This window comes from Sesamum indicum, linkage group LG3 (assembly GCF_026168435.1).
Source record: "Sesamum indicum cultivar Baizhima isolate 11 linkage group LG3, ASM2616843v1, whole genome shotgun sequence".
Lineage (NCBI taxonomy): Eukaryota > Viridiplantae > Streptophyta > Magnoliopsida > Lamiales > Pedaliaceae > Sesamum > Sesamum indicum.
This window is the reverse complement of record NC_142659.1, coordinates 2,969,344-2,988,196: the sequence shown is the minus strand read 5'-3', so window position 1 is coordinate 2,988,196 and position 18,853 is coordinate 2,969,344. Positions and strand designations below refer to the sequence as shown.

The 18,853-nt window shown below is 36.2% G+C and overlaps 2 protein-coding genes and 2 pseudogenes across 2 annotated transcripts; 1 reads left to right on the top strand and 3 right to left on the bottom strand.

Moving 5' to 3' along the window:
* Positions 1-999: 999 nt before the first annotated feature.
* LOC105157143 ((+)-cis,trans-nepetalactol synthase NEPS2) lies at positions 1,000-2,213 on the bottom strand. Its single transcript, XM_020692400.2, has one exon. The coding sequence runs from the start codon at positions 1,974-1,976 to the stop codon at positions 1,170-1,172; it is 807 nt and encodes a 268-aa protein (XP_020548059.1). The 5' UTR covers positions 1,977-2,213; the 3' UTR covers positions 1,000-1,169.
* Positions 2,214-5,121: 2,908 nt separating this feature from the next.
* On the top strand, positions 5,122-6,226 carry LOC105157110 ((+)-cis,trans-nepetalactol synthase NEPS2 pseudogene; annotated as a pseudogene).
* Positions 6,227-6,779: 553 nt separating this feature from the next.
* LOC148788582 ((+)-cis,trans-nepetalactol synthase NEPS1 pseudogene) lies at positions 6,780-7,821 on the bottom strand (annotated as a pseudogene).
* Positions 7,822-16,146: 8,325 nt separating this feature from the next.
* Positions 16,147-18,567, bottom strand: LOC105157141 (uncharacterized). Its single transcript, XM_011073451.2, has one exon. The coding sequence runs from the start codon at positions 18,565-18,567 to the stop codon at positions 16,147-16,149; it is 2,421 nt and encodes an 806-aa protein (XP_011071753.2).
* Between the last annotated feature and the right edge of the window lie 286 nt (positions 18,568-18,853).

The window sequence follows — 18,853 nt, the reverse complement described above, 5'->3', positions numbered from 1 at the left end:
CTATTGTACAATTAACTTTTATATAGATATTTTGTTGAAATGTCTTTCAAACTTTCTTGTCCAACCAATCGAACTTTCTTGTTGAAATGTCTTTCATACTTTCTTGTCCAACCAACCAATCAAACTTTCTTGTCCAACCAATGAAATTAATATTACATCTTCATCAAAAGATAATATTTCATTAATTTTTAACTTTTCTACTGATTTGAGGACAATAATATTTCATTAATTTTTAAACTATATATCAATTACGAGTTTCAGAAGATTCGAATGATCAATTATTGCATCAACTACATAAAAGATATATATTATGATCTTAGGTAGAATAAGACAGCTGTTTTGGTCGGTTGTCGATTTACAAAAGTAGCCCATGGCAGTAAAGTAATTAAGTATTATGTATATAAATATGAATTATAAAAATAAAATTATTATGTAATATATATAAATATATATATATTTTCCTAACAAAATAACCCTCGCACACGTCACCCCCGAGAACGATTGGGTGACGACGAATGTGCTTGGAGACAACGCGATTCGAACTCATAATCTTTAAAATCATGGGATCTCAACCTTACCAATTAAGCTGAACTTCATTAACAAATGGACAATTAAGAGTCTATTAAGTTACTTATATAGTAATTTTGTTTACATATATGTTTAAAATCTGTAATATATAAATATGTACATGTGCACACAGGGGAATTCTAGTCTAGATTGGGCTCGGCCGAACTTGAACTAATTATATGACAAGTGTAATACACGTGCTGTATGATGGTATATAGTATAGGAAAAGTCACCAATTACATAGCAAGTGGAATACACTTGTTTTGTGATTGGTTTAATTCGACCAAACCTGATTCGAGTAAGAATTTGACACATATAAAAATCAATTATTATTTTTTAATTGAACAAAGCAATTCAATTACCAATACTACACTTCTCAATTATATATAAACATCTCAAGTTTCGATCGATGACAAGAACTCAGATCCTGGATTAGAAATTATCAAAGCAAAGTTCAATTCATAAACTCACAATATCAAGACAATAGAGATTACCAGCACTCAGATCAGACAAAAATCCTACAAATAACATAGAATTTTTGTTCCTTAGCATGGTTGGTAATCTTCTTATTATTAAATTTATTAAAACGGTCGAATAATTAATTATTTATTAAGTCTTGGGAAACAAATGAGTCCACCATCGACCACCAAGTCGTGCCCGCTGATGAAAGCCGAATCTCCCGAAGCCAAAAAGACCACCGCATCCGCCACATGCGCCGTCCTCGGCGTTACCCCTTTCAAGCTGGTGAATGGCCCGAAAAAGTTCTCAACAGCTTCGTCGGTGCTTAGCCCAACTTGCGAGGACATCGGCGTCACCGCACACGACATCGACACACAGTTAACCCTTATCCCATGAACTCCCAACTGCTGGCTCGCCGCTTTCACCAGCCCCACCACCGCATGCTTCGACATCAAGTAGTCCGTGAAGGTTTCTGCGCCGATCGAGCCCGTGACAGCGGCCGAGCAAACAATGGCTCCCCTAGTACCCAGCTCAATCATTTTACGTGCAGCTTGCTTCACACAGGCGGCCGTTCCCCAGGCATTGACCCGCATAACATGGTCGAACTTTTTAAAATCGAGGTCAACAATGGTTTGCTCGACACCGCTGAGAATTGCGGCATTGGCGAACATTATGTCCAGGCCGCCATAGGTTTCCACAGTCCACTCCACCAAGGACTTGACTTGTTCTTCATCGGCGATGTCGCATTGGAAGTAGCTGCAGCTCGACGAGCCGATGGACTCCGCCACGGATCGGCCTTTTTCGGCTTGGATGTCGGCGATTACTACGCGTGCGCCGTGTTGGGCGAAGAAGCAGGCGGTTGTCTCGCCGATACCATTGGCCCCGCCGGTCACTATGGCTACTTTGCCTTCTAGCTTTCTGTTGACGGGAATCGATGGGGTGGCTGCCATAGTTTAATAGCAAACACCTGCACTTCTATAACTAATAGTTATTTGGTTTTTCGATGAGTTCTTATCATCGATCGAAACTTGAGACATATATAATTTAGTAGTGCAGAAATGTTGGTAATTGAATTGCTTTGTTCAATTAAAAAATAATAAGTAATTAATATATGTGTGCACATGAACACGCACACGCACATATTTATATATTACAGGTTTTAATCATATATGTAAGTGTAGTTACTATAAATGTTATTTTATAGATTCTGAGTATCAGTACAAATGTAATTAATTTGATATGTAGATTATATTTTAAGGGAGGGCACCTCTTTGATATTTTCTTTAATTTTGACATGCTACTTTTCTTTTTCTTTTTTTCTGCCCACTAGCTTCTATTTTTCCCTCCACTATTTACAAGTAGTAAAATCTATATTTTTAAATAATTATTTATTTTTATTTTTTAAAATTATTTATCTTTTTATCATAATCATTATATCATTTTTCCCATGATAAAAAAATTTAATAAATAATATTTAATTATTTTAAGTTTTTTGTGCACTTGCATTCACTGTGCCACATAGCGCTAGTGTTTTTGAATCAACTGGCTTCATTACTTCTATTTACAGTGATATTTCTATTATTTTTTGTTCTTTTTTGTTTCCTTCTCTTTTTTACTTTATCTAATGTTTATCTTTTTTCTCACATCATCCATTATTCAAACATAGGGTTTAATGCCAGTTTGGTCTTGTATCTTTAGGGTTTTGGCGAATATGTTCTTTATCTTTCAGTATGGAAAATTAGTCCTGTGTCTTTTTAAATATTCGGGATTTTGGTCCTTTGGCTGAATTAAGCCAAACTAATGCCCATTTTGCACTTCTATTGAAAATGCTCTTCTAAATCTGTACACATGCTCTTAATATATCCCAACATGCTTCCGTAATCAAATTATGCTCTTATAAATTCGTACCACTTTCCGACCGCCTTGCTCTTGGGTATTTCAAGTCCCCAATTTTACGAACTTCTCCAACCACACTACCACAGTACATGGTTCGTAGGCACTGGACTCATTCAGCAGCAGACAATACAATTCTATTTCGTTTCCTACCTTAGGATGAGAAGACACTCCAATATAGGGAAATAATAGAATTTTGGACAACAAATTAAATAGAAACCTCACTTTTATTCAAAAAATATATGAATTATTACATGTATATTATTTTCTCTGTTGGTGAAGGCAACTGTTTAGCCTCTCATAAGATAGAGGACTTGACTCGTTGGGGAAACCCCCATAAACTGAAAGTTTAAAACTACAGAGACTTAAAAGACTCAATCTATTATGAATTGAAGAGTAGGAGATAGTGCAAACTCCTGATGATTGGGTCATAGAAAGTGTAACAATTGGGTCACAGAAAGTGCAAACTCCTGATGATTCAAGTCAACCCAGGCTTTATACCAATGACAAACACCTCTAAGGCTAATATAAACTAGTTGATATCATTTTCTTCTTCTGCTTGGCATGTATACCAGCGAATGTGGGAACAATTAATTTTTCTAAAAAAATAAATCCAAAAAAGACCATCATGGAAACATTTGAAAAGTAAAAGTTTTAGAATGTAAAAAATCAGTAATAAGACTATCGACAGAAAACAATAAAGACCAACAGTCAGCAAAGCAGGAAAGCCAGCTAGCAATCAAATGACTGACAAACCATCATGACCACCATCTGAAAAGAACGAGGAGACGATGAACGCAATGTCGTCATCCAGAAAAGACAAGAAGATGATGAACGCAATGACATCATCAAAAAATCTAGTTTGAAGTCCATGTTTGAAATTCGTAGACGGCTATAAATAAGAAGGCAATGAAGCAGATGAGGATCATAAAATTTTTTCTCCTACTCTTCAATTTATAATAGATTGAGTTTTTTAAATCTCTGTAGTTTTAAGCTTTCAGTTTATGGGGGTTTCCCCAACGAGTCAAGTCCTCTATCTTATGAGAGGCTAGATAGTTGTCTTCTCCAACACAGGAAATAATATACATGTTATATTTCATAAATTTTTGAATAAAAGTGAGGTTTCTATTTAATTGGTTATCCAAAATTCTATTATTTTCCTATATTAGAGTGTCTTATTGCCCTAAGGTAGAAAACGAAATAGGATTGTGTTGTCTGCTGCTGAAGGAGTCAAGTACCTACACACCATGTACTGTGGTAGTGTGGTTGGAGAAGTTCGTAAAATTGGGGACTTGAAATACCCAAGAGCAAGGCGGTCGAAAAGAGGTACGAATTTATAAGAGCATAATTTTATTACAGAAGCATGTTGGGATATATTAAGAGCATGTGTACGGATTTAGAACAACAATTTCAATAGAAGTGCAAAATGGGCATTAGTTTGGCTTAATTCAGCCAAAGGACCAAAATCGCGAATATTTAAAACAACACAGGACTAATTTTTCATACTGAAAGATAAAGGACAGATTCGCCAAAAACCCTAAAAATACAGGACCAAAATGGCATAAAACCCTAAGTTTGATGTGAGAAAAAAGATAAACATTAGATAAAGTAAAAAGAGTAGGACAAAAATGAACAAAAATTAATAAAAATATCTCTTTAAATAGTAGTAATGAAGCTAGTTGATTAAAAAACACTAGCAGTATGTGGCATAGTAAAAGCAAGTGCACAAAAAACATAAAATAATTAAATATTATTTATTAATCTTTTTTATCATGGGAAAAATGATATAATGATTATGATAAAAAGATAAATAATTTTAAAAAAGAATATTTGGAATAGGAGAAACAAAAAACAAATTAACTAAAAATAAATAATTATTTAAAAATGTAAATTTTACTACTTGTAAATAGTGGAGGGAAAAATGGAAGCTAGTGGGCAGAAAAAAAAAAAGAAAAATAGAATGTCAAAATTAAAAAAAATATCGAAGAGATATTCTCCCTTAATATATAATATTAATATCAAATTAATTAGGTTTGTGGTGTTCATGCTTTATACGTCATACTGATACTCAGAATCTATAAAATAATATTTATAGTAACTACACTTACATATATGATTAAAACCTGTACTATATAAATATGTGCGTGTGTATGTGCATGTGCACGCATATATAAATGTAGTTATTATTTTTTAATTGAATAAAGCAATTCAATTACCAACATTTCTTCACTACTAAATTATATAAACGTCTCAAGTTTCGATCGATGATAAGAACTCATCGGAAAACCAAAGAACTATAGAAGTGCAGGTGTGTACTTTGCAATTCAACTATGGCAGCCACCCCATCATTTCCCGTCAACAGAAAGCTAGAAGGCAAAGTAGCCATAGTGACCGGCGGGGCCAATGGCATCGGCGAGACCACCGCCCACTTCTTCGCCCAACACGGCGCACGCGTAGTAATCGCCGACATCCAAGCCGAAAAAGGCCGATCCGTGGCGGAGTCCATCGGCTCGTCGAGCTGCAGCTACTTCCAATGCGACATCGCGGATGAAGAACAAGTCAAGTCCTTGGTGGAGTGGACTGTGGAAACCTACGGCGGCCTGGACATAATGTTCGCCAACGCCGCAATTCTCAGTGGTGTCGAGCAAACCATTCTTGACCTCGATTTTAAAAAGTTCGACCATGTTATGCGGGTCAATGCCTGGGGAACGGCCGCCTGTGTGAAGCAAGCTGCACGTAAAATGATTGAGCTGGGTACTAGGGGAGCCATTGTTTGCTCGGCCGCTGTCACGGGCTCGATCGGCGCAGAAACCTTCACGGACTACTTGATGTCGAAGCATGCGGTGGTGGGGCTGGTGAAAGCGGCGAGCCAGCAGTTGGGTGTTCATGGGATAAGGGTTAATTGTGTGTCAATGTCGTGTGCGGTGACGCCGATGTCCTCGCAAGTTGGGCTAAGCACCGACGAAGCTGTTGAGAAATTTTTCGGGCCATTCACCAGCTTGAAAGGGGTAACGCCGAGGACGGCGCATGTGGCGGATGCGGTGGTCTTTTTGGCTTCGGGAGATTCGGCTTTCATCAGCGGGCACGACTTGGTGGTGGATGGTGGACTCATTTGTTTCCCAAGACTTAATAAATAATTAATTATTCGACCGTTTTAATAAATTTAATAATAAGAAGATTACCAACCATGGTGAGGAACAAAAATTCTATGTTATTTATAGGATTTTTGTCTGATCTGAGTGCTGGTAATCTCTGTTGTCTTGATATTGTAAGTTTATGAATTGAACTTTGCTTTGATAATTTCTAATTCAGGATCTGAAGTTTATTTAAAATTAATAATTCATAATGTTACTTTAGACTAAATAAGCAAGACAAGTACATATTTTTTTATTTACGTATAACTTTCGTAAATATACATACATGTGCTTCAACTTATTTTAAATTGCAATCGTGTGTGTAATTTAAATAATATCTATTTTATTAAACAAAAGAAAAAATTATAAAGTAATGATTTTTTAGTTCAGTCTCATTTATTACGATTTTCTTACATTATATTCTATAAGTTGAAAACATTCTTAATATTAGTCCTAACATGCATTTTTCATCTAATAATACCAACAAATATACAATAAAAATGTACGAAAAATGCTTAGAGTTCCATTAATTATTGCACATAAAATATATGTGAGTATTAAAATTGAGAAAAATTTCAAGTTATATATGAAATGCAATATAACATCATACCAATAAATGGAACTAATTTTAAGAAAAATCTTAATGTACGATTAGTAAAATCTTCCAAAGAAACATGCGTCATTCATTTCACAAAATTAAAATAGCAATACATTGTGATCATTTGCCTGGAAAATTCTCATTCAGATTTCATTCAATCGATCGTATAATAAATATAATATACTTTATAATAAATTTGATTCGACTAAACTTGATGTGGAAATAATTTCCGAACTGCACCGACAATTTGATGTGGAAATAATCTATTTTATTATTATCATCACTTCCCGGCAATTATTTTCATGTTGATTTTATTCCGACTTGAAGATGGGCATACTGATGAGCCCACCATCCACCACCAAATTATGCCCCGAAACGAAAGCGGAGTGATCCGAAGCCAGAAAAACCACCGCCTCCGCCACATGCGCCGTCGTCAGCGCCGTCCCTTTCAAGCTAGTGAACGGCCCAAAAACATTCTCCACAACTGCGGCATTGAGCCCAACTTTTTCGATCAGCGGCGTCACCACGACGTTTGGCGATACGCAGTTAATCCTTATCCCATGTGCTCCCAACTGCTGGCTAGCGGCGCGCACCAGCCCCAACACTGCATGCTTTGACATCGCGTAGTCGGTGAACTTCTGTGCGCCGATCGCTGCCATGACACTGGCGCTGCAAACAATAGATCCCCTGGTGCCCAACTCAATCATTTTTCGTGCTGCTTGTTTCACACACACGGCCATTCCCCGGACGTTGACCCGCATAAGGGTATCGTACTGAGTAAAGTCGAGCTCGAGAATGGTTTGCTCGGAGCTGCTGACAGTTCCGGCGTTGCTGAACATTATGTCGAGGCCGCCGTACGTTTTCACTGTCCACTCCACCATGGACTTGACTTGTTCTTCATCGGTGACATCGCATTGGACGTAGCAGCATCTCCACAAGCCGACCGATTCCGCCACAGATCGGCCCTTTTCGGCTTGGATATCGGCGATCACTACTGCCCGTGCGCCGTGTTCGGCAAAGAAGCGGACGGTAGTCTCTCCGATGCCACTGGCGCCGCCGGTCACTATGGCTACTTTGCCTTCTAGTTTTCTGTTCACGGGAATTGATGGGGTGGCGGCCATAGTTTGAATTGCAAAGTACACACCTGCACCTCTATAGCTGATAGTTCTTTGGTTTTTCGATGAGTTCTTATCATCGATCGAAACTTGAGACATTTATATATAATTTAGAAGTGAAGTAGTGTTGGTAATTGAATTGCTTTGTTCAATTAAAAAATAATAAGTAATTAATATATGTGTGCACATGCACATGCACACGCACATTTTTATATATTACAGGTTTTAATCATATATGTAAGTGTAGTTACTCTAAATATTATTTTATAGATTCTGAGTATCAGTATGACGTAAAAAGCATGAACAAGAAAAACGTAATTAATTTGATATTTTATATTAGGGTAAATTACATTTTTGGTCCCATAAGTGGACTCGATTTCAATTTTAGTCCCATACTAAGGGCAATTCGCACATTTGGTCTTGTAAGTGGATTTTTTTTTCAATTTCAGTTCCGGTTGGGGATTTCCGTTAAAACTTAACGGCAACTGCTGAAATCCGTAGATGCTGTTAAATATGGAGGGAAGGCATGTAGATTTGGAGGGAAAGTATGGAGAATTGGAGAAAAAATCAACAACTTGGTGGAAATTACACTATACCCTCTTCCTTCTAAAACAACACCATAAGCCAAGATACAACCAAAAAATAAACTAAAACAGTTTGTCTTCGTTGCATCTGTGCAATTTTGTCCTCCATTCTATTAAGTTTTTGAAGCAATCCGGGTATGATAACCTTTGCCCTTGCACACATCGACGGATCTTTCCAATGAAAAAAACTACATCCGCTTCTTTTTTTCGTATACCCAAAAAACCTCGTACCTGGGTTGTCGTCGATCCATGAGGTTTTCAAAATTGCAAGCCTTCCACAATGATAAAAATTTTCTCTATTACCAGCTATATTTTGTGAGATTTTTTTCTACTAAATGCAAGAGAGAAATGAAGAAATGGGATTTAAATAGAAGGAAGAGGGTATAGTGTAATTTCCACCAAGTTGTTGATTTTTCCTCCAATTCTACATGCTTTCCCTCCATATTTAACAGCACCTAACAGATTTCAGCAGCTGCCGTTAAGTTTTAACGAAAATCCCCAACCGGGACTGAAATTGGAAAAAAAATCCACTTACGGGACCAAATGTGCGAATGACCCTTAGTATGGGACTAAAATTGGAATCGGGTCCACTTATGGGACAAAAAATGTAATTTACCCTTTATATTATATGTTAAGGGAGAATACCTCTTTGATATTTTTTTTTTAATTTGACATGCTATTTTATTTTCTTTTTTTTATTTTTGTTTAATAGCTTCCATTTTTCCCTCCACTATTTACAAGTAGTAAATTCTGCCTTTTTAAATAATTATTTATTTTTAGTTAATTTGTTTTTCTCGTACTCCAAATATTCTTTTTTGAAATTATTTATTTTTTTATCATAATCATTATATCATTTTTTCCATGATAAAAAAAATTAATAAATAATATTTAATTACTTTAAGTTTTTTGTGCACTTGCATTCACTGTGTCGCATACCGCTAGTGTTTTTTAATCAACTAGTTTCATTACTTCTATTAAAAGATATATTTCTATCATTTTTTGTTCTTTTTTGCCCTACTTTTTTTACTTTATCTAATGTTTTAATCTTTTTTCTCGCATCATCCATTATTCAAACTTAGGGTTTAATACCATTTTTAGGGTTTTGGCAAATCTGTGTCCTTTATCTTTCAGTATGAAAAATTAGTCCTTTCTTTTTAAATGTTCGCTATTTTGGTCCTTTGGTTGAATTAAGCCAAATGAATGCCCATTTTGCAGTTCTATTGAAAATGCTCTTCTAAATCCGTACACATGCTCTTAATATATCCCAACATGCTTTCGTAATAAAATTAAGCTCTTATAAATACGTACTTTTTTTTGACCGCCTTGCTCTTGGATATTTCAAGTCCCCGATTTTACGAACTTCCCAACCACACTACCACAGTAGATGGTTCGTAGGCACTTGACTACTTCAGCAGCAGACAACACAAGTCTATTTGGTTTCCTACCTTAGGGCGAGAAGACACTCCAATATAGGGAAATAATAGAATTTTGGACAACAAATTAATAGAAACCTCACTTTTATTCAAAAAATATATGAATTATTACATGTATATTATTTCCTCTATTGGAGAAGACAACTGTTTAGCCACTCATAAGATAGAGGACTTGCCTCGTTGGGGAAACCCCCAAAAACTGAAAGCTTAAAAGTGCAAAGATTTAAAAGAATCAATCTATTATGAATTGAAGAGTAGGAGAAAATTTCTTATGATCCTCGTCTGCTTCATTGCCTTCTTATTTATAGCTGTCTACGAATTTCAGTAAATAAGTGTATTTTGAAAATAGAAGGTATATTTGGATTTGTATTTTGAGATAATTTATACTATTTTAAAATAAGTGGTGTATGTTTGATGTTGGGATTTGAGAAACAAAAAATCACTGTTTATTGTCAAATTTTGTCTCTTTTATATTATATACATGTAACTATGTCTATATATATTATCTAAATAATTAAAGATAACAAAACACACAGATAAGGTGTAAAAATACTAAAACATAAAACTAAAAATAGTGTATGGAATTGGTGGAATTAATTTGGAAGTAATTCAAAAAGAAACGAATTAATTTAATTGGATTAAATTAATTCAAGGAGAATATATAAATGATTGGATCATTTATTTAATAATCCATTTGATGAATAGCTCAATTTTTGGGCTTAACACCTTAAAATTAATTGAATTAATTTTTTAGATATGGCTTAATTAAATGATTGGATAAATTAATTAGTATTTGGGCTTAGATTTATTTAATTTGATAAATAAATCTTTAGACTTAATTGGGTTATTATAAATTTAATTAATTATTTTCCAATGGACTTTAGTTGGATTTGATTTAATTTGTTTAAATCAAGCCCGGTGCATATTTGAAGTCCAAGCTCATTTGAGGGAAGTTGGTTAAGAAGGTTTTGAAATTCCTCACCATGATGAACATGATGGAGTGACTATATCATCATGGTTGGAGGTTATATGCATGTGATTGTATAGGTCGCCTTGGAGGCAAACTTGGTAGATATTTGAATTTTGAATTCAATTGTATGTGATATAAAACTACACATATATCCAACATAACCTACCTCCTAAGCGATGAATTTTGCTCTCTTTTTATCTCTAAAATATTCTCCTTTTGCTTTATATTGAATTGGATTCACGTTAGAACATAAAATAATTCAAAAGCACTAAACATCATTGTTTGTTTGGAGTTATTTTTCTTCTTGGTTTTTATTCTATCTAGCGAATAGAAAAAGAATTATATCTATTCCATTTTGTAGTATGGTCAGCTGAGAGGAATTTTAGTTTGAATTCTCAAGTAAACGGAATAGGAGAACGTAAAGGGAACAATGCACGTTGCTGCTCATCTATTGAAACAAAAAGGTAAAGTTTTGAAAGCAATAACAAATTCGAGTGGATTCGTTCGGATGCACAAGCGAAAACAGTAAGTAAAAATTCGTAAATTTAAAATCAAACATAATAATACATGATTCCAAGGGGTGTTCTCAGGTGGTCGATTTCCCTCCATGAACTGCAAATTTTTGCAAAAATCATTGGAGCTACTATTCTATTGCTACTCCACTATGGAAGAATTGCAAAACAGTAGATATATTCATCTATTGCGCAGATGCTCTTTAATTCAAGGCCAAAAAGAGCTTGTGCATATTCTCAAACCTTTTATGCTTTACATCATTCGAAGTATCCATCTCCGATTAAGTGTATTTTTATAAGCCTTCCTAGCCGATTTACTGAAAGAATCGGTATGACCTGAAAATGCAATGAAAGCGTCAAACAAAAAATTAAATAGGTTCAAAGGGGTGTTCGTTTTGAAATATTTGGGCATTTGATGTTTGTCAAAAGAATAGTAGTCAACATATAAACATGCTAGACAAGTGGGTAGATGATAAAACAAAAAGCATAGAAGCAAAACATGAAACCTATTGGAATAGGTGACCAAAAGCCAATTAGGTTGGTGGTTTTGAGAACCATTCAAGCAATCTTTATTTAATCAAGATTGTCCCGAAGAATATGGTAAGTATCTTTTTTTGGCACACATAATGCTTACCGGACTATGTCAAGCACTGCTTTGATGTCACAACAAATGCCCACAGACCACTTAATAACCCATGTAGTTGGGCTGCGCATTAGATGGCGGCTATAAAACCAACTTTTGAGGGTTGGTCTGAGATATTCCAAGTCGTGGACCTCCAGACTGGGCATCGAGAGTCCTATTGGGACTTCCATTGAGCATTCATCGGATGAGTGACGCATTTTATCGGCAACAGACGTTAGACGTCTATACAAATTCAGTGGGTTAGTTGACAAGGTAGTCAACTGACTGAACTGACTTACGATGATCGTCATATGAAAGCCTTAGATTTTTGGTCGATATGACTTGAGTCACTGGCTCCGATAGTATGGAGTAGTCCCCATACTTGAGAAATCACGGCAGTCACGTGCATACGATGACTGTATCTTGTGTTTGTGCGAGAGGTAACTGTGTCGCAGACATAACGATCATAAGCCTTATCCAGTCCAGTCGGAATATGTAGCGAGGATGGTGTGTTCCAAGAAAAAGATCGGTCCCCTATTAATACATGATAGAGGTATCTCCTAAGCACTTGGAGATGCGTTCACGCTCTATAAACCTGTGGCCACAGTCATTGGTTAAGTAGGAAACGAGGTTTCTATGTTGAGCAATTTGATGTAACGCGATCTCAAGTACTAAGCATAGATGCCTAGTCCAGGATGGGAGCTGACACTCAATTTCATACCCAAGACTAAAGCCGGGAGATGGTAAACGGAAGGACTGTACCCATATGGACTCGAGAGCCTAAAAGTTCAAAATGGCCTCTATTTTTACTTGCTAAAAAGTTCATGTTAAAAGTAGATAATACTAATGTTAAGGCTTTCTTGAAAAATAACTTAGAATCTAAAAATCAGAAGGCTCGTATTATCAGATAGCAAGTTGAATGTCAATATTATTGTTATAATATTATCATTATAAAATCTTACGAGAATATTTTTGCAAAGACGGAGGCATTTGAAACAAACTCCATCATGTTGAGAGTCAAGCATCTCAGAGAAAATCTTTAGGAGCTTGACAAGAAGTTTGGATGGCTAGTAGTGAGTGCCCAAGTAGCCGGACAAATTCAAAGAGCTCATCTTGACACTGTGCAAGTCACAATAAGGAGTACCATGGTGGTTTCAACCGCTCTATGGAACGACCTACCAGAACCAATTCAAAAGGCAGCGCCCTCGGGAATGACTCGCGAATTGAGGGAACATGGCTTTAAACATACCCTTGGAGTACAGAGCTCTAAACCTGTAGCGTAGGATTCAAATACCGATTGCATAAAGCCATCGCCAGACTCTAGTGAAACGATAATAAATGGATTACAGGAAGTGCAAACTCCTAATGATCCAAGTCAACCCAGCACTTGTGATAAAAAAGGGAGAGATTAGTGATGGGTGTCGAATCCACCAAAAATAATTCCTACGAACACTTTTGTAGATGTGTGAGTAGGGTCGAATCCACAGAGATTGGTTTTAAATTAATTCCTTCAAAAACGAAAATAATTAGGGGGAGTTTTGATTGTGAAAAAGAATAAAACTAAAAATTAGAAGAGATAAATATAAGAGAAGAGTATTCCAGTTAAAGATAGGATCACACTTAATTCCACGGTTGATCATAGATGCAAAGATAACAATTATTCATGATAGATAAATTGGTTATGGCAATTGGTACGACCTAACGACCTCACCTTTCCTTACCTTGTGGATAGTCAAGGAACGTCCGTTGACTAAATCCCTAATCAGTAAACAACCTTGGGAACGTCCTCAAGATTTAATTTACCGACAGCATTAAGAACTAGAAAGGCCCAATTCTAACCAATAAATTCCTACGAGGATTTATTTAAGTTAGATTGTGCATTCCCCACAACATAATCGAAAACTTCTACATAATCAATTATGTTGTGTTACCACTAGTTATCGAACTAAACAAACAATTACGGATTTGAAAGTTCAATTGGCTAGGCAAATATTCTTGACAATAAATCAGATTATTGTAATAAAAGCACAGAGAACAACACAAATACCAATATGAATAAAAGTAGAAAGCATAAATTAGATCTCACAACCCGTTGGATTTAAGCGTTCACCAAGTCTTCAACCGGAATGAGAGATTTAGCTAGACATGCTCATGGAAGAACGCATGAAAAGCAAAATAATATAAAAACGTAGAGAAATAGAAGAGTTCAAAAGTTGTCCTTTAAAGTGAATTACATCACCTATTTATAATAGCAAGATGCCTAGTTCTACTAGGATTAGAAGTAGATTCCTAGTTGAACTAAAAGACTTATAGAGATAAAATCCTAATCCTAGTTAAACTCTTCCTTCATCAGAGGTAGCCCAAGCAGCTCCAAACTCTTGCCAAAAATTGAGTTTGAGTCTTGTTTAAATTTCCATTTTGGTGCTTTTCTTCATTTTCCATTCCTTTTGTCCTAATGCTGCAAAATAATATTTAATTAGGAGCATTTGGTCACAAAATAGGATAAAATATTATATAAAATAAGCACAAAATGCGATCCTATCAAATATCCCCCCACTTAACCCTTTGCTCGTCCTCGATGCAAAGAAATAGAGATAAAATAGTTGAACAAGTTCAAACTTTATGGATCGCAGACGAAAGTAACAAGCAAGAATCTAGTTGAGTGTTCAAAAAATGACACATCATATGATAAAAGACAACTGAATAAGTTTCAAACAAGTTTTCACAAGATGATCTTCATGAAAACTAAGCATGGAAAACAAGTGGACTATGCTCTCACATCTCCCAATCTCTCAAGTGTTTTTGGTTGAGTGTTTCACTCAAATGCTTGCTATGAAAATGCTTCACCATAGGCTTGATTATACACCAAAATCTCCACCACTTATAAATATGCACACACTTGAATCAAGAGGTCTTATATTTTGGTTGTAATGGGGCTTTGGTTTGGGGGTAGGAAAAATAAGGAAAAATGAGGTGAAAATCCAAGGAACTAAATTAGAGCACCAAGTAATAGATGTAGGAATCCAAGTTTTTCAAAATTAATTTATCTCATACTCTTTCATGTCCCACTTTCCTCAACTTGAGCTATGCCTTTCTTTTAAAGAGAGAACATATATTTTTTTCTTCTCTCTTTTTTTTTTTTTACCTTCCTTTTCTTTTTTTTTTTCTTTTTCTCTTTTTTTTTGTAAGGCATTTTCTCTTTCATTTTTTTTTTATTTAAGGCATAGAGCAAGATTTTCATGTGACATGTTAGCTCATAAATGTCCTTTATAATAATTGAGATATCCCCCCACTTAATGTCAAAACATATACTTAGAATACATCTTTATTTCCTTGACGCTCTACTAGTCCTTGGAAGGGCCAAACAAGGATAATAAAAAGACGGTAGAGTTTGTTTATACTTGGGGTTGCATAACAAGGAATTAAGGCTTATAAGGCTCAAATGGGCTTACTAAGGGGATTTGTATGTAGGTGGTCTTTTTAAGCTAAAGGGGTTTTTATCCTAGCGCCTAATCATTTTCAAGTGTATGCATAAAGATGTGGCCTCGATATGGTTCAAAGCAAGTTCTAGGAAGACAAAATCATGAAGCATTATCTCTCAAGAAAAGAAAAATTGTAGATTTTTATGAGTGTATAGGCTCAAAATTCCTCTCTAGGTAGGTTATGTCCACCAATTTTCCACATTCAATTTTCAAATTAAATCACCATTTGCAAAAATAAGTTCTTAACCGTAAGTTGTCAGGAGTCATTAGATGCACATCCTTATCACACATTATCAAATTATTACTTGATTAACCTAAGTCTTTGATCATAAAGCTAGTGTGAGAACAAGATACAGTGATATTTGCTTCAACAATTATGGAAGGGGTAACAAGCATCAATCAAAATAATTAATCCACCAAGACTTATTTTCTATCAAAGCAATCAAAACACCCTCCCCCCACTTAATTCCACATTGTCCCCAATGTGGTAAGCATGCATATCTAGGAAGATAAAATAAAAAATAAGAGAAAGGGAGAAAGAGAGCGTCTCTTAGTGATTCGTGGGTAGATGGTGGAACTGCGGGAGCTCGAGAATTGTGAGACCTTGGATGAGAGGAAGAGTTCCTTGTGGATGTTCATACCTGCGAAAAATCGATTTTAGTGGTATAACAACATTCACAAGAAGAGAGAAATAAACAATTGAGAAAAATAAAAGGACATGGGTTGCCTCCCATGAAGCGCCTTTCTTTAGCGTCTTTGGCTAGACGTTGTTGTGGCTCAACTCAAATGAGTTAGACACTCTAAATCCACTTCTTCTATGTAATGCACCCGGTGATGGTGTGGATTTAGGAGAACTTGGCGGTCCATGTATGACTTCTTCCTCGAACTTATTTTGTCGTGAAAGACTTTATTCTTGTAAGTTTTTGGATTCGAGGTGAGACTTTCGGTAATTGCTGTCTTAAATGCTCCTCCACCATCGAACACAACATTTTTTTGCACCAAAGGGTCAATAAAATCAATGAGAAAAATAGAATGCACATCATTAGAATATTTCATGGCGCCACCAATTTTAAAACTCATAACCTCATTATCAAATTCCATAGAGAGAATTCCGGCATCAACATCAATTTTGGTTTTTGAGGTTTTAAGAAATGGTCTTCCTAGCAAGATGGATGTAGAATTAGGAGAAATATCCCCCCTTATATCAAGTACATAAAAATCAGCAGGAAAAACCAATTCATTAACTTGCACAAGTACATCCTCAAGAACTCCTTTGGGGTAAACTACGGAATGATCAACAAGTTGAAGAATAACCCCCGTTTTTTTCAATGGGCCAACATTTAAAGATTCATAAATGGTAAGAGGCATAATATTGATAGAAGCACCCAAATCACACATTGCTTTTTCTATTCCAATCTTTCCAATTTTGCAAGGGATAGAAAACGTACCTGGATCATTGCATTTAGGAGGTAGTTTTCGTTGAAAAATGGCAGATACATTTTCTCCCATACTTACCCTTTCATTATCTCTCAATTTGGATTTGTTGGTGCACAATTCCTTGAGAAATTTTGCATAGCGAGGTACTTGTTTAATTGCATTAAGTAGGGGAATATTTATCTCAACTTTGAGTAAAGTTTCAAGAATCTCCTTTTCCTCTTCCTCCTCTTTGGACTTGGATAATCTGTCTGGGAAGGGGGGTTTGGACATGAACACCTTGGAATTGTCCTCGCTGACTTGGTTGGGTTTTTCAATTTCTTTTGGAGGAATTTCGAATGCATCCTCTGTTTTGCCCTGTTGTGCGTGCCCACGCCTGGTGCTATTTTCGAGTTGTAGCTCTTTTTCACTGTACAAGGTAATAGCACTAACGTTTTGTTTAGAATTAATAATAGTTTGGGAGGGGAACTTACCTTGAGACTCCAAACGGCTAACGGAGGAGGCTAGTTGGCTCATTTGGGATTCCAAATTTTGTATGCTTGAGCGGGTTTCTTGTTGGAATTGTTGGGTGCTCAAGGCGAGTGTCTTCACGATATCCTCCAAGGGCGTACCATTATTGGGATTGGTTTGAGGTGGTGGTGGTGGTGGTTGGTGTGGAACTCTTTGAAAGTTTTGAGGTTGATTGTCATACCTCAAATTTGGGTGATCTCTCCATCCAGGGTTGTAGGTATTGAAAAATGGGTCATGTCTCCTTTGTTGTTGCCCAAAAAATCCACCGACGGTGTCAGCATGTTCGGTTGATTCTTCGTGAAGTGTAGGACAAGCGTCGGTGTAATGTCCCGAAGATGTACATATCCCACAAGTTTTGACTTGTTGAATGCTTCCCCCTATAAATTTTTCAACAAGAGAAGTACTTACCTCGTTTACCCTTTGTGGGGGGTTGTCGTTTCTACTACCGAATTGTTGATTATTAGCCGCCATGGTTGTGATTAGTTTGCGTGCTTCGGTAGGAGTTTTGTCATACAAAGCACCTCCACTAGCTGCATCCACCAAGCTTCTATTTGCCTCAGACAATCCTTCATAAAAATATTGAATTAGAAGATGGTCGGGAATTTGGTGATGAGGGCAACTCTCCACCAATTGTTTGAATCTCCCCCAATACTCATAGAAACTTTCACCGGAGAATTGGCGTATTCCACTTATTTCCTTCCGGATGTTTGTAGTCCTTGAAGCGGGGAAGTAGTTCTCAAGAAATAGTTTCTTGAGCTCGTTCCAACTAACAATAGATCCCGAAGGTAAGGAGTAGAGCCAATCTTTTGCTTTATCGCCCAATGAGAATGGAAAAGCTCTTAGCTTGACTTGTTCTTCGGTGACTCCTTGAGGTCTCATGCCGGAACACACCACATGAAATTCCTTGAGGTGTTTGTGTGGGTCTTCACCTGCAAGGCCACGAAAAATGGGAAGTAAGTGGATGAGACCGGATTTAAGTTCAAAATCAACATCTAAATTAGGATATTCAATGCAGAGTGGTTGTTGATTTAAGTCAAGCGAAGTCATCTCTTTGATCGTTCGTTCGGGATTTTGGGCCATGACTTCGTCTTTAGAGTTGTTAGACGTGGACACGTCTAACTCAGAGTCTGCTGCTGGTTTGGAAGAAGTAGAGGCCTCTTCCTTATGTCGCTTGGTTTCTTTTCGAAGTCTACGAGCGGTTTTCTCGATCTCTGGATCAAATTCAAGTTCACCTGTACGAGAAGAACGTGACATAAAACCAAGTAACAAGAAAAAGAAATTAATTTAAAGACACCAATCCCCGGCAACGGCGCCAAAATTTGATGGGTGTCGAATCCACCAAAAATAATTCCTACGAACACTTTTGTAGATGTGTGAGTAGGGTCGAATCCACAGAGATTGGTTTTAAATTAATTCCTTCAAAAACGAAAATAATTAGGGGGAGTTTTGATTGTGAAAAAGAATAAAACTAAAAATTAGAAGAGATAAATATAAGAGAAGAGTATTCCAGTTAAAGATAGGATCACACTTAATTCCACGG

Coding starts and splice junctions, on each gene's coding strand:
- LOC105157143 (XM_020692400.2), bottom strand. CDS start 1,976: ATGGCAGCCACCCCATCGATTCCCGTCAACAGAAAGCTAGAAGGCAAA.
- LOC105157141 (XM_011073451.2), bottom strand. CDS start 18,567: ATGTCACGTTCTTCTCGTACAGGTGAACTTGAATTTGATCCAGAGATC.